Source organism: Gallinula chloropus (genome assembly GCF_964237585.1).
Source record: "Gallinula chloropus genome assembly, chromosome: 2".
NCBI lineage: Eukaryota > Metazoa > Chordata > Aves > Gruiformes > Rallidae > Gallinula > Gallinula chloropus.
Window position 1 is genome coordinate 112,706,684 of NC_140086.1, and position 24,614 is coordinate 112,731,297.

General features: G+C 45.1%; 1 protein-coding gene across 1 annotated transcript in view; it reads right to left on the reverse strand.

The window, feature by feature from the left end:
* Positions 1-23,044, reverse strand: part of AOAH (acyloxyacyl hydrolase) — a gene marked incomplete at its 5' end in the record, with an annotated part of 79,644 nt that extends 56,600 nt beyond the window's left edge. Inside the window, 6 exon segments of the mRNA XM_084260304.1 lie at positions 2,458-2,557; positions 3,668-3,728; positions 8,391-8,486; positions 22,360-22,514; positions 22,920-23,008; positions 23,012-23,044. Of these exon segments, the coding sequence (XP_084116430.1) occupies positions 2,458-2,557; positions 3,668-3,728; positions 8,391-8,486; positions 22,360-22,514; positions 22,920-23,008; positions 23,012-23,044 (534 nt within the window).
* Between the last annotated feature and the right edge of the window lie 1,570 nt (positions 23,045-24,614).

Here is a 24,614-nt window from a genome sequence, read left to right on the forward strand (position 1 = left end):
CAATAAAAACCTGAATGTTTTACTGCCTTATAAGGGCAAGGAACTCTGCGTTTATCTTCTTCCCTTTGCCAGTCAGTACAAATATGATACAAATTCTGGGAAAACGGGCACCCAGAAGTCTAAACGAATAAATGAAGTACCTGAAAATCAATAGAGTCGAACAAAACAGTCATTAGTATTAAAGTCTTGTTCAAACACTTGGCAGGGGACCGAGCCAACGTTTGCAGGCTCGTGTAACTGAAGCGATCAATCAAATTACAAACCAAAGAAGCAAATTTGAGGTAAACTGCATTTTATGCATCTGTGTCTCTGACTATATATTAATTTTTTTCACCCATAATTCATCTTTACTCAGTCTGACTTGTCACAGAGTTACTGTGGGCAATTTATCAACCACTTGAGCATGAACTCTAAGTGCTGCTCTTCTCCTCCCATCTCTCTCTGCCTCCTCACGCTGTCTCAGGGCACAAGGAAAGCTAAAAAGCAGGTCACAGTCAGGGAGAAAAATTGGTTTGTTGGTAGAGTTCCCTTATTCCTGGTGAGAAACAAACACACCTTGACAGAAAGGGATTCAACTACCACTTGGAAGGGAGAAGGTTTGCTTGAGCCATTCATTCAAAGGGACAGTCTCCAGACCACACAAATGTGAGTCCAAATTTTGTTTTTAAAAAAACAGATGAAAGAACAATACATTTTCAGTTGTTTCCCTTGCAGAAAATGCAGTCTCTGGAACTGTCACCGGAGGTGGAAGGAATCCACAGCTTGGTCCCACACATACTCTGAGAGATGGGGAGACCTAACCAAAGATTTGATAGCAACCCCATGAATATCAGCCTTTCCCTTTTGGTTGATTGGCCAAGCATTTCACCACAGATCTTCTGATTTCTGCACAGGGGCCACCTTTGTTTAAACAGCCCCTCTCTCCAGACTCGTTGACCTATCTCACCATGCAGCCATGGAGAGTCCACCCTTCTCTTTAAGGGCAGTTTGTTGCCTGCATTCTATTTCACTACAAGAGGCCTCTTGCACTTCTGCTACTGGCAGAAGTCATGGTGCAGGGTAGTTTCTATATCTCTTTATTCCCACACACAAACAAGTAAGTCCATATGAAAATCTAGCGCTCTGGTGGCTGGGAGCATGGCACACATGCAGCCACCATCGCTACAGCTCCTGCTGTCCTCCTGGGTGACCTGCTACACTGGGGGCTGGGGAAGCTGTTACAAGTGCAAGGGAGAGAAAAAGAAACCCTGCTATTACCAGGCCAGGAAGTTCTGGAGACTAATAAATGTTTGTGGGGGTAAGTAAAGACTGGGAAATTATTAAGAGAAAGCTTATGATAGGGCAGCTCTGATGTGTCTTGGGGAAGGGTGGAAGGACCTGTGAACTACTGTACCAGTTTGGATGCAGAATTTCTGAAGAATTTGTTGAAGTTTGGGCAACATCCCAATTGAGTCAAGTTAGTCTGGTCCTACTGTGCTGCCTGCACTCATAATCTTTCACCTCTGCCTGGATGCACACATCTATCTCCATGTCAGCACAGCATGGAGCACAGTAGCCATACAGGACACACACCTGCTATAAAACAAATGTTATTGCCATTCTTGGAAGGCAAGTGTTTCTCCAGGACTTAACGCTGCCAGAACTAAATCCATCCTGAGGATGAACCACAGCTCACCGAAGCCCATGAGAAGACTCTGATTTCAATGGCTGTTGGATGAGGCCCAGTGTAAAACAGCGTACACAAACCTCTAGAAATCAAGTGAAATCAAGGGAAAGAGGATTTCCATAAACAGATGCCAAGGTGAATCACAAAACACAACCAAAAATTATCCCAACACATACTGCATCTGCTTAGACACCTATGCAGATATTTATGTGTCCCAGCAGCAAAGGTCCAGGACATGCAATCAAGTTATTGTGGCATAACATGGCAACAGCAGTGACAACTACATACGTTTCCTTCCTGCAGCAAAATATTCTGCACGTTAGCACAAACCCCTCGCACTGCAGACTCATCACAGCCAGCCAGCCACGCATTTGCAGCGGGTAACCAGAGCCTATACAAGCTGCCACAGTAGATCAGCCAATGTGGGGGGGATAACTTGTCACAGCATGGTAACGTTTGGGGTTATCGCACTGCTTAGCAGTAAAGCCTCCAGAAAGCGAGATGTTATTTTCCCTGCTCTTCTTCTCTGACCCAGACTGGTAGAAAAGAATTTGGCCCTGTAATCCCAACTCTCTGACAACCACGCTGCTGATGCTCCCACACAGCTAAAGTGTGTTTATGTACCTTTTATTCAGACTTTTTCTAAATGTGTCCTTGCTCATAAAGTTGCAGTTTATTTCCCAGAAAATGCACAGGCACTGGAAGCCACCATACTGGGCCATACCTATGTTCTGGCTTGAAAGACTTCCCACAATCTATAGCTTTGAAAAAAAAGTGGAAAACCAACTCACCTTTGGAGGAGGGTAGAGATGACAAAGCGGTTGTCCTGGATCCTGTCTACACAGCTTCAAGGAATGGCAGACCACATCGGCATTCATCTCCCTGTCTATACTGAAGGAAATGGTGCAAAAACAAAGACTATGATGCCCTTCTGGGTGCCTGAAAGTAGAAGCTATTTCCATGGGAAGGTAAATCTCCCCAGTGCTAAACAATAACCTCAGCTCACTTCACTGTGGCCTGCAATTGCTGCTCAGTGCAGCGTTGGATCCTAACGATTTTCTGCCACGACATCCTATTCAGCATATAAAATTGGATCCCAGGATGATGAAAAAGCAGCATGCTTTATATGCAGCACCTGAATCAAATGCACAATGACTGTTCTGTTTTTTAATCAATCATAAGCCTGACAAAGATTTAAAGGTTAAAGTTAATGCATATGCGATGTGGCACATGTGAAACGTTCAATCATTAACTCAAGAAAATAACCAGAAATCCTTCAAAGATCCTTAACCTTTAATCACTAAGCACAAGTGCTAGGATTGTTTCTTTCTTTTTGGGACACACCTCTGGGCTAATCAGGAATTAAATTAAAATGTTTGATTATAGCACTTCTTCATCCTGTAAGCACTTTGCAGCTCCTTGGCTAGTTTTAAAAATAAAAATAAAAGCCCTAGGGAGGAAGAAAGTCTGGCAAAAGCTCCGTTAATTAAACCAAGAACTTCCAAAGAAGAAGAAAATGACCTGCATTTTTTTTTTTTTTAATCACTTACATGACTTAGTAGGCTTCCCCAAGAGTGTGTATCAAGGTCAGGGCTGAGAGCACATAGGGGCTGACAATTAGAAAGCTTGATTAAAGGCAGAAGGGAAAGCAAGAGTCAAGTATTACAGTAGCGTGACTCTGTAGAACCTGCCTTACACACATGGGTTATTCAAATTCCTCCCTCAGCCAAACGAGCTGAATTTCAAAAGGTAATGACATCAGGTGGGCCTGATCTGAGATTCAAATGGAGTATGAAAATGGTTACCAGTGGCAGCCGGTGTTTATTCACTCAGGAATACCTATACCAAATGCCAAACCAGAATCACTCTCAAGCATCTCTGCTTAAATACTACTAATAATGTGATTTTAAGAATGAAACCCCTGTTCCTCAATGTGACAGCACATTTGTACATGTCAAGAACAAACTAAACAAAGACCTGAGAGGACACAGCAATACTTACAGTTCAGCAATGTGTGGTCCGTAAAGTTCAGCAAGTATGTAACAGAAACCTTGCAGTTTTTCTAGAAAACATAATGATTATTTATTTTTTAAGTAATCAAGCATGCTGAAACTGGTCAAAATACAGCAGGACTTGTTTCTTTAAGGTGAATGCTGATTTATCTTAGGAGGAGGCATGTGAATCTATGACCTCAGTGTAGCAGCCAGGGAATGGGAAAACCTGAATTTCTAACCTTGCCTAAAGCCTTTCTCTGGCACAGGATAAAGACTAGAAAGGGTAACCAGCATTTGTTAAATGTTCTGAGTAAGGCATCATGGAAAAGTCCAAAGAAATCACACACATCACAGATTCTCCTACCGAGTTTAAACAAAGAGCTTGGTGGGTTTGCAAGAAGAAAGAAAACAAACAGATAAATCAGAGTGCAGAAAGTGATGTGGGGCTCGGTGCTACTGTGAGAGCCTCTTCAGAGCTTCTGGGGGTTTGTGCGAGTTAGGAGAATGTGTTTTGCATAGAGCAGGAGTTGCACAGGAGTAATTGCCTTCAAACAGACACCTGACACTCTTCATTTGGCTTCCTTTCACAGTCTGCAGCCGTGTGCCTTTTCGGGATGCTGGCTCAGGTGGCTTTCCTTAATTTGGGTGAAACATGCCCTCCAGAAGAGAGCGCATCAGAGATTTCTTTAAGTTACTGTTGTAAATAAAAGCGGTCCCCATACCCGAGCAAAGAGGCTTATGGGAGAGACTGGGGGCTTGGACACAGGGCAGGCATGATGGTAGCGCTGGCCTGAAAGTTCCCACGAAGGAAAATCGAGTGTTTCTCAGCCTGAACAGATGAGGGATACCAAGGATGCCAAGCATGTATCCTGTAACGGTGGTGTCAGCCCTTGTCGACAGGGGTGGTGGTGTGAAAATTCATGAAGGGACAGGTTTGTGCAAGTGCAGTGACAACAAACTTGCAGCTCCTGAAATTCCAGAGGGAATTCTCTTACACCTCCATTACCCAGACAGATAGCTATCTGTACTTGGGGAAGGAAACATCTTTTAGCTCTACCCCCCACCCCAAAAAAAATATCCCAAACCAAACCCAAACCTTAGCAACCAGGGAGGTTGTGGAGCCTCTTTCTCCGGAGATATTCAAGACCCCTTTGGATGCCTGCCTGTGCAACCTGTCCTAGGGAACCTGCTTTGGCAGGGGCTTGGACTTGGTGATCTCTGGAGGATCCTTCCAATCCATACAATTCTGTGAATCTCTGAACCCCCAAAGTAGCCGCTTCTCCCCAACTTTAGGATGAAAATTCGATTTTAACCAGCTTCAGGATGGATATGCCCCGGGGTGGGGGTCTGCTGCATACATAGTTTTGCTCCAGGGTGGGCACAAAACATCACAGCACTAGCTCCATCAGCAGCAGGTATGGAGTCACTGCCATGAAAGCTGGGGTAGGTGGCTGATCTCCTGCCAGGATTGCAGACATCCTGGCTGGCAATCTGCACCCAAGAAGGGAGCACTGGGACCAGAAAGGCACAGCAGGGAATAAAAGGATAATTTCCTCAACACCCTCCTACTCATAGGGTGTTACAGGCAGCTCCTATAACTGCAATAGCTGATTTTTCTTATCCCATGCCAGGTGTTTTATTTCAATCAAGTTATTAGTTTCATTTCTTTGCCTCCTTTGCCACATAACTCCTCTCTATTGGCTCTTTAGTAGCAATCTGCAAGTTAAAAATTGGTCTCCTGACTGGAATTAGATTTTATTCTTGTTCACCTAAAAGGAAAAAACATCACAGACATCAATAACCCTGCATTTGGTATCACCGCTGATTAAAACACCCTCTGATGAGCCTTGTCAGTGGGGCACCTGGCTCTCCATAGTATCCAGCAGGAGAAGGTGACTGTCTTTCCCAGTGCCTCCCCAGTGCATTGTAGCAATGGTTGCCTTATAGATTTCCCAAACCAGGTGGTTTCCATAATGTCTCTGGCCTTGGAGGAGCCAGCTGGCTGCTGTAACCTGTACCGGTGACTGCGAGGAGGGGAGGGTTCTGCTGGCTGTCAGCTCTGGGGCGCTGATGCTGGGGGTCTGGTGGCCACACTGATTTCTAGGCACTGATTTCCTGATGCATGTAGGAAGCTTGACATGTAATTACCCCGTGAAGTAACAAGAGGAATAATGATGGGTGGCAAAAAGAACAGCAATGACATAAAATTAATGTTAGGCACACGGAGTCCACTTGGAAGATACAGCTGTCATCCAGGCTTTGCTTCCAGCAACACAGACCCAAGCCATGGGCAGACTTTATAGGACTTGCCCTCTGAGGCATCCCAAGCCCACATTCATGTCTTTGCAGACCCTTGGCTCTGCTAATACACACAAGGAAAGGCTATTGCCAAGGGAAAGCGCTGTTAGGAAGAAACTGCACAAGCCAGAAAGGAGGGGAAGAGAGAAGATGATGAGTAAATTTGAGTGTTCAGGGGAAAGGGAAGAGCTTAAACCAATCTAAATGCAGAATATTTAGAGAAAATTTAGAGTATGCTTCCTTCTTGACCAGCTTTAGGTAAGAGAGTTCCCCTAAACTGCCCCATTCTTCCATGATAAAAATCCAGAGAGGTTTTGTAGTCCTAGAAACACAAATTCTGGCTGAATCCCAAAAGATAAATATTTGCAAGAAAGATTGTATTGATCATGTTGCCATTTCCACTTGAGCTCTAAGGTGTTTACACAGCAGTGCCCGACACAGAAGCAGAGCATGACTCAGAGGCAATGCCAGAGGCAGACGGTCTCAAAGCACATTTCGGGTATCAGACCCCTCTGTTTCATCAGGCAGGCAGCCAGTATCCAGCCAAACATACATTCCTGCGAGCAACAGCTCTTAGACCGTATATACTGTCCATTCCTCCAGACGTGGCATTTCTGTCTGCTCAACACCCTCCTTCACTCATGGCATCACATTTATTATTTTCTGAGGTTTATTGGCCATGTCACTTGGATCACACACCTTGCAAATATTTCCATATAAATCTGTTTGTGGCTGTGTTTTCCACACAGCCCATGGGATTGATGAGTCCTGATGTTTTTCCTCTTTTTCTGTAAACATTTTTGCCCTTAAACATCCCATAACTTCACTGAAGGCTTGATCCAACCCCAGCTTGACTGTAATCAAAAATATAGGAGGCCTTTTTTTAAAAAAAACAACCCCAGATGAGTTCTTACTCCCCCTTTGGCCCTAGGAAAAGCCCAGCTGCCATTAATTTGTTGCTGCTATTGTTGCAATTAATTGTAGGCATCTGTGCAGTAGTGGAATTGTTCCTTCAGGTGAAACATCATGGCCTGCTTTAGTAGGTTTCCTTCTCATGAGCATCCAGAGCTTTTCTATTTTTCAAGTTTCAAGTAGCAAGAGGAAGCTGTTGAATCCTGGGAGAGGATGAATCGGGTTACCCTGTAGCTCCTACACAATCTGTAGGATTTTTCATTCCTTCCAAGTTCAGGGTCAGGTTTTTTATTTCACTTGGGTGTATCCATGTATCTCATAGAAGGTAACTGGATTATACAGATTTAACTAAAGGGGTAATAGGATTTTATGTGTGCAAAGAATGGCAGCTGAAAAGAGGTATCTTGACATGTCAGCGGAGCAAGGTTCACCGAGTGAATCATGAACGTAGAGCTACCATGTCGTATTTAAAAGAAGAAAATTGTATTTTAATAGCAGGATCAGTGCTTCTAATTGCAACTTCATGGTTATGTGCCTGCAATTTAAAGTACTGAAGATATGAGTTATGGAATAGAAATCAGATAAGCATCATTCTATCAATGAATGAATCCTGGCAATTACTTCCCTGCCCTGTCCTGCATCAGGAAATCCTGTCTTCGAAAGGAGGGAATTAATATTCCACACACATCTTCTATGAACCTAGGGTCCACAGAGCAAGATGGTTTCTCAGAGACAGAATTCAGGGAGTACTATATAAACAACTTCTTTAATGAAGAATTCTAAGCCATTTTCTTCCATTCACAACATTAAAAAGCTATCATGAATGTGAGATCTAGTCACTTAAATAGTCGTAGGATCGATCCACGAGGCTCAAAGCTATTCTGGCATTCAAACCGTTCTCTATTTAGGGATGTGCATTTGGACAGCTAAAGCTCCTTTGGGCAGCTAAAATAAGGGGCAGAAAAAGGAGTGTCTATGTGTATTCATATGGAATCGCTCTCGCTTTTGCAGTTTGTATCATCAGTTCCGTTTCAATAGCTTGTCTGTGCAGACCAAATGTTCACATCTTACACCTGCCAACCTCAGCTCATTTCTGGGCTTTTACAATAGCAGCTTCCTATACCTGCTGAAAACATTTTCATCTTTGCAGCTGCTAGAAAGACCCACATCCACAAGAAAGAAGAGTGGCCAGGCGTACAACGAATCTGTTCTTAAGCTGCTAACAAAGACGCAAAATGGAGAAAAAGGGAGGGTAGGGGTCTGCGTGCACAGGTGCTTATGTCTATGTGGGCTTGATACAGCCCCATTCACTCCAACTTTGGGAGAAAATCCCAGCTCTGAAGCCAAGTATGCAATGCCACTGACTTCCCTGCAGACAGCACCTTGCTGTCTCTCAGCCTCATTCATTTGGCACACTGCATGGGGAAATGGGTACAGCTTTACCAGGCTCCACATGTGAATCTTTAACAGAAAAAGACATCAGTACCAACATAACACACGGTGTATTATTTGGTACTTACCAGGTATGTAGTTGCACAGTCTCTCCATGGCTGCCTTTACTGTACTGTTGTGCCACTGTGCAAGCTGTTCAATTACGGAGACCACAAGCACGCACCCTTCAAACAAACAAACAAAAAGAGTGAATACAGTTATCTGCAAAGTGTGATGAAGCACTCCCTACCATAGAAGGAGAATTTCAGGCATCGTTGGGCATTTCATTTCTAGAAATGAATGAATTCCACGGCAGATGAGTGTTCAAGGGGAAAAAATATCTGTGAATTCAAAACCTGTAATCTATCACAGAGAGGATGCCGATGCCAGAGGAGCACGCGGAACAGCCTGGCTTTTACAGCACCGGATGTTGCTCCTGAAAAAAATGATTTTCCATCCTTTCAAGGATGCAAATCAAGGAGCAGAGGAGGGGGAGGGGGGTGGGGCAGCCACGGTTAAAACTGCTTGCTTGGCCACCTACTCTCTTGTTATTTATTTCTTACCAAAAATAAGGGCACAGGTCTGTACCTGATGGGATTTCTGTACCTCTCCACCCAAGCCACACAGAACTACTGAATCTGAAAAATAAATAGGCACTGCAGCCTGCAGAAGAGACCTCAGGAAGCAGACATATGTGCTGACCACCACAAAGCATCCACAGCATCATGTCTTCATGCCTTCCTCAGAAGCCCAGCAGTGGGCCCTCCTTATATATTTGCTAAGGCTAAAATGACTTCTGAGTTGATTCTGCACTCTTTCTGTGGTTGGAAACCATTTCCTGTGACCTATGATGCTGTTTTTTTCTCTCACCACCGATCTGGGTACAAGCAGAAGGCTAAAGCCTAGTTGCTGTAGCTGTGGCTGAGACCTGAGATCTTGCATGCCATAGTGAAGTGTTTCCTGAGACGTACAACACTTTCTGACATTTCTGGAACAAAACAGGTTCAATGTGATCTCCACATAGCAATCACTCAGAATGCACGTGATGACCCGAAGTGGTTCACTTCAAGACGATTTTAAGTTGCTGTAGGCAAGCATTGTGCACTTTCTGCACTGGCTTCACCATTTGACAAACAAGCCACATTCGGTGATGCAAAACCTGACCAAAATAGTCATGGCAGCCAGAGCGAGATCCCAGCCTGGACTCAGAGACTGTGTAACTGAGGTAGGTATCCCAGGCAGCCAGGGGATGAGAAGCCAGGACACCAGTCTCAGGCAGCCTGAATAAAGATTTATCTTTGAAAGCCCTGCAGCTGAACCCTGTTCCCTCCCTGCTGCAAGAAATCTCAGCTCTCAGGATTTGCTCTAACACAAGCTAGTAATTGAGGTAAGCTGCAGCATTTGGATGTGGATGCAGATTCATCTTTTTTTCCAAAGCTCAAGGCATTAAGGTTTAGGGTTTGCAGACTGGCACAGCTCTTCAAAGTGAGCTTTTAAATTCCTTCCAAGTACCTCTGCCTATGTGCTATTAAATCACAGTGATGTTTTTCAATGTAAATAACTTTGATGCTCCTATGGATCACGCGGCAAGTCAAAGAGGAGGTAATACAATTCAAACTTGTTCTAAGACCAATGTCTTTGAGTCTTCTATTACTACTTCTACCCCAAATACAGTAATCCAGTGGAAATTACAGTGAACTTGCCACCTCTTTTGCAGGGATAAAAGCCCACTTCTCCATACTTATTAAATGAAATGTTCACTCAAAGTCCTCAGCAGAATGATTTATAGAGCGTGCTAAGAGACATTACCTCCAGTCAGCCTAAAAAAATAGGAGAATAAATGGAGACAGATACAGTCAGTAAAAAAAACCCCTGAAGCAATTAATTCCTTCTTCCCTCCTCTCCTCCCCACAAAATAGCCACATGCTTGCCCACGGAATTAACAGTTAATTAAAACAGAATAGCTCATAAAGAAAAAAATGAAAAGAAAAAAGAAGAGGCATAATAAAGACCAAAACTAAAAACAAAGGGGACATCCAAGCTGGAGAGTAAAGCATGCTCAGGACTTGGACAGGCACAACAGCCCGAGGCCATCTGGTCCCTGTTTAACCCCCAACTGGTGCCTTATCCAGTCCCATGCCCCAGGCAGCACTTCTGTTAGGCACCAGTCCCCAGGGCACCTTTGGACAAGAACATCCAGTCAAGGGAGGGGGAAATTGAGGGGTGCAGGAGACTTCAGCTGTTTGGGTGCAAGCCATGCCCTGCACTGGCCCCAGCAGTGGAAAACAGACCTTGGCTGTTTACCCTGGCAAGGGCAGTGTGGGCATAGCACACTGGACCGCCTCCATCGCTTAGCACTCACGTGGCAGTGCACATCCTTGAAACACGCCAGCAGCACACCTCAAAGGCTTTTCATAACTTGGTTCTTACAGGGCCATATTATTAACACACATGAGCAACCTACAGACAACTAAAACCACCCTTCCCCTGCCTCCTGTGTCTGTTTTATTCATGAGGATGGAGGCTCAGAAAAATTAAATGACCAAAATTGATGTCTTAACCACAAAACCCACACATTCTTTCTGTGCCTTCCTTTCTTTTCTTACCAAGGTCAGGCCTTCATCTAACAATTTTCCTGTCTGGAAGTTAGAAAGACAAAAAGGAGCCCAAGCAGGAAGATGGGAAGGAGTCAGTCCTTTCATATTTTCTAAAGGAGACAGTTTTTATTGTTTTACCTCTTTCTTTTGACCATGGAGCTTGAGGAAGCTGCGAATGGCGAAATGCCAGCACTTAGTAGACACAAGTCCAGGAGTCTATGAGAGGTAAAGATAAGGACATAAAGAAAATTGGGAGACACTGAGGTTAGGAGAGGAAGATGTTTCAGCAGACAGAGGGGTTGGGAGAGCAGACAGCCCCAAAACACAGGCTGAAGCAGATCTGAGCACAGGGGCAAGTGGGCAGCAGTGACAGAGTGGGTGCCAACACAACTTGAGGAGCAGGACAGCTTGACCACACTGCCAAATTGCAAGCCTGGATGCAAAGTGGTGGAAAAAGCCCCCCTTACAGAGACAGGCATGAGCTCAGACACAGTGAGAGAGCTGAAAGCTGGAGGGATCTGGACTGTCATGTCCCTGAGGATCAGTAACTCATCACACCAGGGAGCTGACTGTGTCACCAGCTACAGCAGAGAGAAATGACAGTCACTTTGCCCATGCTGTGTAGCCCAGTGCTCCTTTACCTTCACCCAGGACCCATCAGCACACTTTGCAGAGAAGACAGAGAGGACGGACTTTCTCTCTTGGTCCCTAGGTCCCCTGTCCTGCCCAGAAGCCTCTTTCACCTGCCCTGCTTGCTGGCCATCCCTGCTGAAGGGCACAGGAACGGGCCACTCCGGCTGGGGCCAGCTTTCTAAAAATGTCTCCCACCTCTGGCATCCCCTCTTCCTCTGCTGGCAAACTGCTGCCAGTGGGAGTGGAACACTGTCTGCTTCCCCCTGACTCTGGTGTTGCAGCTCATGCTTCCTGTGTCATGGTGGGTCTGTTCCAGCCTCGAGCAGAACTCAAACTCCGCCAAACTAAAAACTCCGCTTTCAGTTATGGCATCCTCTGATGCCAAAAAGTCTGCTCCAGCACTGTAAGGAAATACTCTATTTCAGTATAAAAGCTGGCCTGATAAAAATACTGATGCAATGAGTTGACCCTCACTTGCATCGGGAGAGACCCGCTGATGATGCAGCCTCACACCTTCCCCAGCTTACCTCTGACAGCGGTGCTCTGCCCTGCCGCACCTCCTCTGTGCATGGCTTTTAAACTGAAACAAGAGTCGTTCACCCCAAGTGCAGCCTTAGCAACTTGTCTAATGATTCATCTTGGGGTAAGGGGTGAAAAGAGGCTCCTTTCTCTCTGACTCAGATGTTGCCCCCACGGTTCTCGGTTTTGCATCACAGCGAGGTCGTCTCGCCTATGGTAGAGAAGGCGCAGAGAAAGGGGCTTATAGACAAACAGCCCATGTGCTCAAAAAGTTGGGCAGAGGATAAAAATAGCCCCGAGGTTTCCATTTTGTCTGATATCCAAGAGGAGTCTTCACTGAAGATGTGGGTTTCTCTTTCATCTTTGACAAAGTTCCACAGGGAGAAGGGAGGAAGTTATTTTTGGTTCGTCACTGCTAAACAGAAACAGAATCCTTAATCACAAAAACTACCATCCAGGTAACCCTATTCATGGAGCGGTGTCTTGGCAATTAAATGCAAATTTTTCACATTGATTAAGTCAGCTAAACAGTTTTGTGTCTATTGAACCAGGCCCAAAGGGAGATTCCCTTCATATGAGAATTAACACAGCCGTCACTGATTTGTGAAGTATTTAATACAGTACCTTGGGCTACTAGATGCTATATGAATATAAACAACAATAATAATAGCCTGACTACTTGGGAAAAGCCCACAGAGCTGAACTTCAAAGTGTTTGCTCTCATAACTCGCCTTTACTGTCACAGAGAGGATGCTTCTGGTCATGTTATTACACCTTTCCCGCCTCGGGCACCTGCAGACCACACCTCAGTTATTGAAATGCTCCCCTGCAAATGCACTTGGAATCACAAAATCACAGAATGTGTCAGGTTGGAAAGGACTTTTAAAGGTCCTCTAGTCTAACACCCCTGCAATGAGCAGGGACATCTTCACTAGATCAGGTCACTCAGAGGCCCATTAATCTCCAGGGATGGGGCCTCCACTGCCTGTCTAGGCAACCTGTTCCAATAATCTGCCACCCTCATATTGAAGAATTTTTTCCTAGTATGCAACCTAAATCTCCCCTTTTCTAGTTAAAAACCATTACCCCCTCCTCCTATCATTACATGCCCTTATGAACAGTTCTTCTCCGGCTTCCTTAATAGGCAACTTTCAGGTACTGGGAGGCTGCTATAAGGTCCCCCCAGAGCCTTCTCCAGGCTGAACAAGCCCAACTCTCGCAGCCTGCTTTCATAGGACAGGTGCTCCAGCCCTTTGATCATTTTTGTGTCCCTCCTCTGGACATGCTCCAATAGGTCCATGTCCTCCTTGTGTTGAAGGATCCAAAGCTGGACACAGTATTCCAGGTGAGGTCTCACCAGAGCAGAGGGGCAGAATCACCTCTCTCAATCTGCTGGCTGCACTTCTTTTGATGCAGCCAAGGATGTGCTTGGCCTTCTGGGCTGCACTTATTCCGGACAAAATGTTGTGTTTTGTGGGACAAGCCCATAAATAAAGCCTTGAATGATTTTCAAAGAGCTCTGTGGTTCCATTTGAGGCATCTTCAGTCCCTGGCACCAAGACTGAAGTCTCCAGACCTGAATCTGCGGACTCTTCCTGCTCTCCAGTTGGAAGGGTGGTCCTCAGGAAGATGTGCCATTTGCTGATCTGGTCTCTGTTTTTTGGTTGAAGATGTGCTTCTCCCCAGTAAGCAATTCAGATTTATCCTCCAGGAGAACCTATTTCCTATGTTAGGCTATAGGCAAAACCCCAGGAGGTTACTGCCTATAAATTGAAGTCGACTCAGACTGTTCCTCCTCCTACTGCAAACCTACTCTCCTTTTTAATCACATAAAACTTCTTCCTCTGGACTTAGTGGCACAAAAAGAATTCATTGTTGGCTGCAGCATATGAAGCCACTACCCTCTAAACAAGATCAACAGAAATCTCCCTGTGCACCAAATATCATCAGAAATGCTAACCAGTTATCCAAGCTTTTAATGGGTCTTAATTCCTCTGGCTAAAAATGGAAAATAATTAGCTAAAAAGAACTGGAGGAAATCAGTTGTCTTCGACTGTGGAAATCTCACTGCTTTAATTACTTATGATGTCTGAGAGAATATAAACCTTTTAATACTTTGGGATCAGATGAAAAGCACTTCCAGATCTGTACAGTCATTAGCAACCATTGCTTGCTTTTAATTTAGTAGATATTTAGATGTGATTTATTCCTCATCATGAGCTGGGCACACATAAGGCAATGCAGATAGGTTTCATAATTAAAGGTTAAAAAAACCCCTCTAATTTTAATATAGTTGCACACGACTTTCTTTAGAAACAAGTTTCAAGAAATTGAGTCTGCTGTTGCACTTCAATAATAGGTTTCAATGTCTTGACAGGCTGAAGGATGTTTTCTGTGGAAGAAATTAATTGGTATTATAATGCCTAACAGCCATTAGAAACTAGACTCTGATATTAATAAAATGCCTGTCTCTTTTAAAAGATAGTTTGTCCCATCTGCTATTAATTTCTGAAGAGATAAGAGAAAACCATAACCATTTTGCTCAGGAGCAGCAATCTGAAAACTCACACGTCAGGAAGTACTTCTCTCCATGTATTTGAAAATAGCGTGTAATAATAAAATGACATTTCCAATAAGCTTGAGTAAAAAAAAAAAATATCATACCCCAATAATAAAATCAGAGCCAGAGAAATTCATTTCTTGGCCATGAAGCCTCTGGCAGTTTGAGCAGACTATTTAACTTAATCCACTTCTGCCGCACACGTTTGAAAGGCTCTATAATTAGAATTATACCTAGGGATGTCAAGAAGTGTCTGGATAGTGAAAACTGCCTCTCTAAGTTTCAGATTTGTGGATATATTTGTCTGAGTAGAACTCTGTCAAATGGGATTTTTAGCACCTGGTGCACCCTTTGTCATCTTTTGCTCATGTCCCTGGGTGCTGGATACCTTCCTCACACCTCCAGCTGTATCACTATTGCCCAGGTATAAATTAAGCATATGCCCTGAAGCACCTAGAGGAAATAAACCAAAAATGTTTCTTTGGACACAAATAGCTCTCCACAAACCCTGACAGCCAGGCTGTGGTCACCCTGCTCGCTCCTGGTGGGGCAGGAGCTGGAGCCTCGCTTGGCAAAGCAGCAAACCTATACCTCAGATATCAGTCTGCAGCGGCAAACCCCCAGTAAAAATGAACCCATCTGTCTGATTCATGTTTCTGTATAGAAGATGAAGGTTTTCCTAAAACAATATCTTTGCTGCTAGCATTTAGAGATGATCATGGGCTCCAGTGCATCTCTTAAAGGTGAGGAGTCCCCAGAGCCTGTCAGACAACACCGTGACTCCCCCTGAAGGTGCTGTTGATCTGGGTAAAAACACCTCTTTCCAGATTTGCCTCTGGAACAAGACTTTCCTGTTGGAAGTAAGAGCATCCACATGGGGTACTAAGAAGAAATCAGGTTTCTTCCTCTGAGATGGGGATGTGCACACAGGTATTTTAGGTGCAGGCAGACCATGGATATCCAATCATAGAATCACAGAATACACTGCATTGGAAGAGACCCATAAGGACCATTGGGTCCAACTCCATCGAGTCCAGTGTCACAACACACAGAAATGTTCTCTTTTGCGCTATATATTCCCTTCCTAATACTTCCCAATACTTTGCCTTCTTTCTCTGCTTCTCACCACCAAATGAATACTTTCAAAGAACAGCCCTTTATAACCTCAAGGTTTCATCCCAGCATGGAAATACTCAGCTTGAATGACATATCTGTATACACAAAGTTAGGGTAGCTGCTTTCTGTATTTGTTGCTTTGAAAGCTAATATAGAAAGGCATCTGCGTGGTAAAGTCTTATCACTCAGACATTGTTTCCTGTTCCATTTACAGTGTTAATGTATTTCATAGAGATACTGAAGTAATGGAACATAATAATAGGTATCCATGTTAAAAAAATTGGCATATACAGGACCTCTTCCCCCTCAGTTTGCTAAGTGTCATAAAATATCTTGGAAATCTTAAATGGTACAACACTCAGTATTACCAAACCTGTCACTGGACATAAAATTATATATAGTGTACTGCCTAAAGACATTTTTATATACTACCAGCATAGCAGCATTCTGAGTGCATTGTAGCTCTGGATAGAACCCGGCAAACCCTGGAACATCAATTATCATTTTTGTTGTTCACGCAACAGGGGCAAGGCATGCCAGACCCCCTAACTTCAGCCCTCTATTCATTCATTATCATTTCCTTAAGACACCGGATGAGGACTCTGATACAGTTATGCTGGTACAGAAAATTCAGTTTCCATCTAGTGGAAGACTCTGGTATCCATACCTGCCAGCCAATTGTATCCCTGGTGTTTCCTACATTACACTTTAAAGAGCCCTATCTAACAAAACCTATAACCCCAGGCATTTCCAATGGAAATGCTTTCTGCATTCATTAATAGAAAAGATGTGTGTCTGTGTGTGTGCGGGCGTGCCATTAACATATTCTCCTTTTCCAAATCAGGAAAGGGTATTAATAAAATGTACTGACGCCTGAATGTAACCGGATGACTTCATCCATGTCACAAAGGTGTGACCATTTTAAAATTCTGAATGCACAAAAACTTGTTTCCAATACACAGTTCCTAAAACCACTGGAAGGGATCGCCTTAAACATACGCAATTTTTTCCCAAGCATATGAATGAGAGCAGGAGGCACACACAGGAGGGTAATCAGCAACCAACCAAACAACCAGTACTAAATAAATAAGATTATAAAAGAAAGCTAGCGGCCAGCATCAGTAATTGTAAAAATATATCAGACTACTCACATATACAAGTGCACATACAAGTCTGTACGAGTGTGTACATACACCCACATACATGTATATACATAGGCAGGCTAAGCATACCTTTTTTTTTGGAAACTTTCAGTGAAACCTGGGGTGATCTTGAAAATGAAATATTTACCATCAGGTCTTGAAAAATATGAATCCCTGTAGAAAATACTCCTATTTTAAGATTTGCCCCGACACCACTGCCACACTACTCACATGCCTGTGGGTTTTTTATATCCAAAGTATAACCACAGGAAAAAGATTTTATGGTCAAATTTGGTATTTATTGCTAATCATCAGGCCAAGTTTTGCCACTAAGTAAACTGAGCAACGTTGGTGAAGTGAACAGAGGTAGTGCGGCTTGGCACTGGTTTAGCTGTAATCAAAGTCAATCCCAGCCCTTCAGAGTAAAATACATTGATACTTGGCACGGCCTTTTTACAGAACTCACTGAGCCGTAAATTATATGTTCTGTCATGGTGCCTCCCTGGACAATACATGCACGACCACTTTGTCTGACTGCAGTTATTAAAAGCCTCCAACTCCATTTGCAATGTTCCATTGTGGGAAGTTATTGGGAACTCCGAACGCCACCGGTCCTGCTGCCGCTCCGCGGGGCATATTTCACCCCCTGCACTCACATGCAGCTAGACAGAGGCAAACCATCCAGGACATGGACTATCACACAAATCAACGCAGGTAAAGGTCGGTGTTCTACGCTGCTGGGAAGCTCGGAAACATCCGCTCTGTAATGTAATCAGACCTGAAAATATGTTTTTAAACCATGCCTCTTCATACACTCGTGGGTGAATGGAAGAGGTGACCCGCAAAGGTTGCTGAGAATGGCATTATATTGAGCACAGAGATGGGGAAATTTGCTTCCCCGGCTGCTGACCCACAGGATCTCCGCTCACAAGCGAGGAAGATGGAAAGCGCTGCTGTCCGGCGGTATTGAGTGCACCCTGACTAATCGCCTCATTCCAAAAAGGGCAGCCAAAGTTAATCTCCAAAAGAGCAGGGCAGCCTGCTGCTGGGGAGAAAATAAATAAACCCTGTTATTTGCTAATGGTTCTCACGGTCACAGCTCAGAACCCCCGAAAAGCCAGACTGGAAGAAGTCATCTTACACTAGCCTCTGCCCCAGCAGCTGATCCACAGCACCTACACCATTCTGAAGGGACAGAGTAGACACAGATCTGTTAAGATCTCTAATGAGGTCTTCTATAGCCTTCTCAGAACTGATGGCAGTGCTCACTTAGCCCCAGCATTAGAAAACTTTCTTCTTAACCTAAATGTCCCTACTGGTATCCATTTTTGTTATTTCTTTCCACAGCCATTATTAACCTGGAAAATGGATCACCCCTTTAATGGTTTTTAGGATAGGTCTTTTCTCACATTTTTCTTCTCTAGACTAATTAACTCTAATTTATTCAGTCTTTCTTTATAGCTTACATTTGTTTTTCTCCAAAAACTCCTGTCACTCTGCATCATTCTTGATGCAGAGCCCCAAAAGGGAAGGCAGAAGTTCCTTTGAGGGTTTGTCAGCACTGAGAAAGGTAGCGGGTTACTTCACATGTCTTGCAAGCTAACTTCTGTTCACACGCCTTGGTGTATGCAGCGCGTGCGTTCCTCTTGACAGCATGCCATCATTGTGCCACTACAAGCCCAGATGATCTTCCCTAGGGATGCTACCCAGCTGGTTGTTCCTCATCCACTACGTGTGACATTGACTCTTTCTGCTGAAATGCCTTCAGCATACTCAACTGATCTATTTTGGAAGCAAGTACTCCCAAGTCTTTTAAGACTGTTTTGAATTTAATCCTGCCCTCCATAGTACTTGCAAACCTTTTCAGCTTCATGTATGAGCTGCTGATTTAATAGCGCATTGTTTCATTACCCTGGATGATGAAAACATGGAATTATACTATGTTGAAAACAGAGGTGCAAGAAAGACCTTATTTTTTACATCCTTCCGCTTAGGGAACACACCATTCATAACTGTTTTCTGAACAAGGCCAGTCACCAGCTTTGCTTTGCCCTGCCCTGTAGGAGCTTAATCAATGTCACATATCTCTCAGCCGTTAGATTAGTGCTGAGATGGTGCCAAAAGCCTTGCTCAAATCAAGCTGTAACACCTACTACTTCTCTGTCTACATGCCATTATCCCATCAGCAAAGAAAATTAGATTGATCTGACACTGCTTCTCCTTGATAAATCCAGTGAGGCTCTTATTCATATTTACTTTTGAAAGGTGCTTTCATAAAGGTTTATTAACTATTGCAGGATTTTTCTAGGAGTTCTTGTTTAACTGACTAATCTGTGGTTCCTCAAACTTCCTTTCTTTGACTGTGTTGAAGAGAGATGAATACACCTGTTCCATCCTGTCTTTAGGTGTCTCCCTGGCTTTCTGCATCCTCCAGGGCAGTTTCTACCTTTCCTGGGCTCGCTTCAGGTACTTACAGAAACATAGAATCATAGAATGGTCTGGGTTGGAAGGGACCCTCAAGGATCATAGAGTTTCAATCCCCCTGCCACAGGAAGGACCACTAACCTATGGGCCTGGATCTACACAAGGTTGCCCAGGTGACCTAGCATTCAGCTAGCATTCAGCTCCCAAACCAGTGCACAGACCAAAAACTCACGGTCTTTACATGAGGAAAAACAGTTTCATGGGGCTTTGCATACAAGAAAATTTGCTCAAGCCCCTCCATTTACCATAAGGAAAAAGCAGAAGAATCCATCACATGCAAAGCATGCAAGATGCCCAGAGGAAGGGACTGAGCTCATTTCACAGTATGCAAAAAAAAGGATGTTGTTTTTCCAGCCTGGGGAGGCAGGAAACACTGATGGAGAAGACAGACTGTCAGATGCTGGGAAAATTCTTCTGTGGCACCTCACCAGATGCACACCCCCCACTCCTTCAGCCCTTTTGCATGTTGGCATACAGGTGTCTACCCAAAATACATTTCCTGGGATGTGCTAAGAGCAGGGGAGTTCCTTGAGGCATTCAGCCACTTCCCCAGTATGACCAGATATACTAGGGGAGATGGTGCCTACTCAGGAGTGTTGCTAGCCAGGGGAACAGAAGAAGGAAACAACCAAATTGTATTGCATTCAATGGAGGTACCAGAGCTGCATTTTTCTCTCCTGTCATATCATTTCCATGTATTTCTTCAAGAAGCATGATACTTTCAGGTTTTGTTACTAAAAGAGCATCCGTTCTCTGACCGACTTTGGCTACTGACCTAGCAATCTCCATCATGCAGGTGGTATGCACACACAGGAGTGTTCAGAAATGACTATTCAATGTGCAGCCAAGTCATTTCCCTCAGAAAAAGAGAGGCAATAACTTTGAACGATTAGACACTTCACCACACATTTAATTTGCCTGAAAACATCCATTTCTTCCAGAAAATCTCCTATACATTTGGCAGCAGGCATTTCTCACATTAGAAATGCTTACCTGGTCTATAAGGCCGAGAAGACACTGAAGACATTCTCCTGGCTCTCTCTCACTGCCTTCCCAGACAGCAAAGCAAGCTAGTAAAGTATGGGGTTGGGTTGCTGAAAGGAGATTACGATCTGCCTCCTACAAATGAAGCTGATCTCAGCTTAATTTCTGCTCCTAAGAGGGCCAGTCACCGAATCAGCTGCAAGAACTGACATGCCTGCTCCACACCATGGCGAGCGTAACCATCAGCTCTTGTGTGCTTTCCCTTTCCTGCTTGTGAAAAGGAAGAGACACAGATGGCTGGTCAGTGTTTTCAAGAGGACAGCAGCTCATTAGTGAAACCCCAGAGGTGGCCATCTGGGCTAGCGGGCAGCAGCCTGCCCGTGTGCAGTCACTAGCCCTCCTCAGCCAGGCCTGGCCCCTGCAGTTTTAATGCTCTGGATGCTTCATTTTTAGCTGGCAGTTTGCAGAGGTGTGGATAGTCCATTTTGGTTTTTGAGTTAAGCTCACATGGGCAGCTGCTGTGGGAAGGCAGGTTTTTGGGTGTCTTCCCACTGAACATACATGCTGGGGAAATGCTCAGTGGTTCCAGCAATGGGACTGGTGCAGCTTTCTTACCTCTGGTATAGAAAAGAAAGCAGCACAATTTACCTTGTGCGAGGCAATTCTGATGCAACCTGCGTTCCCTTTAGAAATTTAGAGGAATTTTGCTGGGTCAGGAGGATTAAAAAAAGCAGACAATGCTCACATCTGACATTTAAATAACAGCCGTGTAAAAATCCTAGGGGCGCACACAGAAGCAGAGCTGCCCAAAGGCCTCGCCGTCACAAACCACCACCGTCCTCTCGTGCCGGCAGCCGCCGGTGTGACTGCCAGCCCAAACGAGGCCAGGCCCCAGCAGCCATTTCTGCTTTTTGCGACTCGCTTTCATTTTCCGGCTGGTGGCTGAGCCCTGGCGGGGGCTGCGCGAGCCCTGCCGCCCTCACTTAGCTCTGCTTTCTGTTCATCTTGCCTCGCTGGCACTAAAATCGGAGAGGGGACTGTGGATGGCTCATAAACGAGGCAAAAAACACCCCGTTTTTTTATCAATTGTGTTTCTAATTGTGTTTCTCAAGCCACAGTGAAAATAATTTGGGACTGAAAGGAAGTATTTCCTTCTGAAGGATGGAGAACTGTGGCAGGGGTTTGTGTTTACAGAACACAAGTGCCCTTAAAAGCTAAAAGAAGACAAAATAAAATGTTTGATCATAAGACACACCCATCACTTAATATCTGCTCATATCAGTTATACAGCATCTCATGCCAAGGGCATTTCTTGTGCACAAGTACCCACAGCTCCCATTGGTCTCGCTTTGGGAGTCAGTCAGCTGAGGCTGTAGGATACCCCCAGCTATAGCTGCTGTGGAGATCACTATAGCCACCCAAGTCACAGGGGAGAGGGGTTTGCCAAAACACGCTTGCCCTGCTTTAGTATGGGTCGTGCAGACGCATGTGCTCACAGAAAGGAAAGGAAATGTGAGGAAACAGTCCTTCCAACTTGGCTTTCCAGAGAAGACCACCTGGACCACAAAGCTCTCTGGACCAAGTGCAGACCGGCTATTCCTAAGAATTGTCTCCCAGGCAACGAAATCACAGAGGAGACCCTGGGCCAATCCGAGAGAAACCGTGACTTCCTGCAGTGAAGTAAAATGCATCATGGACCCAAATCTCCCCAAACCATAACACTTTGTTTCCACATCCAATACCCATACATGTTAAAGCCAGCTTTTCAAATGCTGGTCCCCACAGAGCAAAACCATGAACTTTGGGAAGCAGCCACTCAAAAACAAAATCATAAAGTAACTCCAGACCCCACACTGGCCTTGCAAAATCGTCAGTGGTAATTTCACCAAAGACTATGAGTATTTTGCAGTACAGCTGTTGAAATAGATAAAGGAGTGATTTATGATGTGCATAGCAACTCTCAGCTCACTGGTGGAGTAACGAATGAAGTAGTCCAGCAGGCAAACAAAACCAGAATACATACCGATGCAGGTGTGTCCTTTGTACAGCTCAGAGGAGAGCGAAAGGGGTGGTGGGTCGTTTCCATGGGGGAGAGGGGAGGAAGAGGCAGCCTTCAGCAGAAGTGGGAGCCAGAGGATGCAGAATAAATTAAGGAATGTTTGCCTAGACCCCCTCATCCTAAGGAAGGGATAAAAAGAAGAAATCAGGCAGGAAGGGTACGTGTGGACCCGCATTCCCTTAATGCTCAGGGAGCATCCTGCATCCCGGTATTGTTGGAGAGCTGTGTGCCTGTGTAGCTATATGCAAGGCAGGGGCTGCTTCCCAGACAGGGACACCCGGATCTGCCCGCTCACGGGGCGCGTGGAGGATCCCATGCTCACACGCCCCCAAGGCCCCTGCCCTTCTCACACCCCTCAGCCCCGCTCAGACCATTCGCGGTGGCTGTGCAGCCACTCACAGCAGCCCGGCAAGTCCCATACACGTGTGTGCCCTGTGACTGGGCTGGGAGGATATCCCCACGGCCCCATGGTTGCTCTCTGCACCCCCACGCGCCCCCGTGCCCCGTTTGCGGCTCTTCCCAACCTGCTGGCCTGGGAGGACCGAGAGGGTGTCATGAACGGCTCTGGCTCAGCGCTCCCGTGTCTCCTGCGGTAGCAGCGGATGACTAACGACTATAAACCACAGTAGTTGCCGGAGCCACTCAGCATTAACAACGCAAGACACTCCCCTGAACAACTAGTGTTGCAAAAAGAAGAAAAAAAAAAAGAGAAGAAAAAAAACCCTAACCCAACTCTGCAAACCCTTCCCTGCCCCCACCGGCACTCCTCTGCCCTCCTCCGCAGAGGAGGAAAAAAAAAAACCCAAACCTCTGGCTGCTTCTCTAAGATATTCGACCAAGGTTTCAGTTTGGCAGGATCAGGCGTGGGAGATAAAAGCAAGATGCTGCTCGGGCCAGGGCTGGGGGGGGGGTGGGGGGGGGGTGGGAGGGCCGGGGTTGTCATGCCGGGGTTTCACCAGGGTTTTGGTTGTGCTGGGGTCCAGCCAGGGGGACGGCCAGCAGCTGCCGGTGTAGGGGCAGCAGCGGCGGACACTGAATCCCTCAGCAGCTTTTGGAGCATTTGTTTGCAGCCCCCAGCTGCCTGTGAGGCTTGAGAGATCCGGAGCTTTTCCTGCTTCGGCAGTCACAACAACTAAAGGTTTCCCTGCCTCTTCTTTTTTTTTGTGTGTGTGTGTTTTAATTCCCCCCAGATAAGGCAGAAACAAGTTGTTCCCCAGCCTGAAGCAAAATCTGAGGTGGAACAAGTCCAAAGAGCTAAATCCCAGATGCCGTGGATGCAAGGACGGCTATAAGGATACAATGTAGGACTGAGGCAAGGGAGGGCCAAAGCTGCATCCCACCTCTGCCCTTTTCTATAACCCTGGGCAAGCCTCTTACCCTTGGAGCGGGCCATGGGTCCTCATTTTTCCTTTCAACTCCTTGCCCAGCTCTGTGGGTTGCTAAAGGGCAACAAGGAGCCTGTCTCATCTGGCATCCCTACACGCTTCCCAGGCACCATTAAAAGAGACTCATAAACGGTGTTGTAAAAGGAAAAATAGACAACGTATTAAAATCACTGATTCCCTGCCAAATCTTCAGACGTTCCTGCAGATGAACGTGAGCACCCAGGGATGAGGTCATCTTTAGTATTTAATGTGGTTTTTGCAAACCACTTCTTTTCTGTGGGAGCCTCAACCTATGACATTTTTAAAGACAGTCCTGGAAAGTTTGCCTCAACTTTGATAAGCAGGATTTGCCTTGTGATAACGATAATATAATCCAGTGGCTCTTAGGGAAAAAAAAAAAAAGCCCAACACCCTGCTAAAAGCTTGGATGTGAATACAAATCGCTCCTTATCTCCATTCTAGAAACCAAGTCATTGGCTTCCAAATGTATGTTTTTCTTCTAAAAAAAGAAAAAAAAAATTAAACCCAAAATAGAGTTAATATCTGCTGCCTGAGCGTTGCAGACCTGTTCCTGTTTATCATTCTCCCTATAGCTAGCAATGCTGGGTTTCTTTTTCTTTTTTAAAATAGCAGATAAACAAAAAAACCCATAGTGCGAAGTACCTTCTCCGCATGCCAATCCTCCTGAAATCTGCAGGATGTTTTTCTTAACGCTGTAAAAACTTGCTATAAAAAGACACCGTGCTACAGTGACTGCAGCTCCATTAAACCCTGTTTAACACACATATCACTTGGCTCCCAATGACACTTCGAAGTCCTCTAAAACTCTGCATA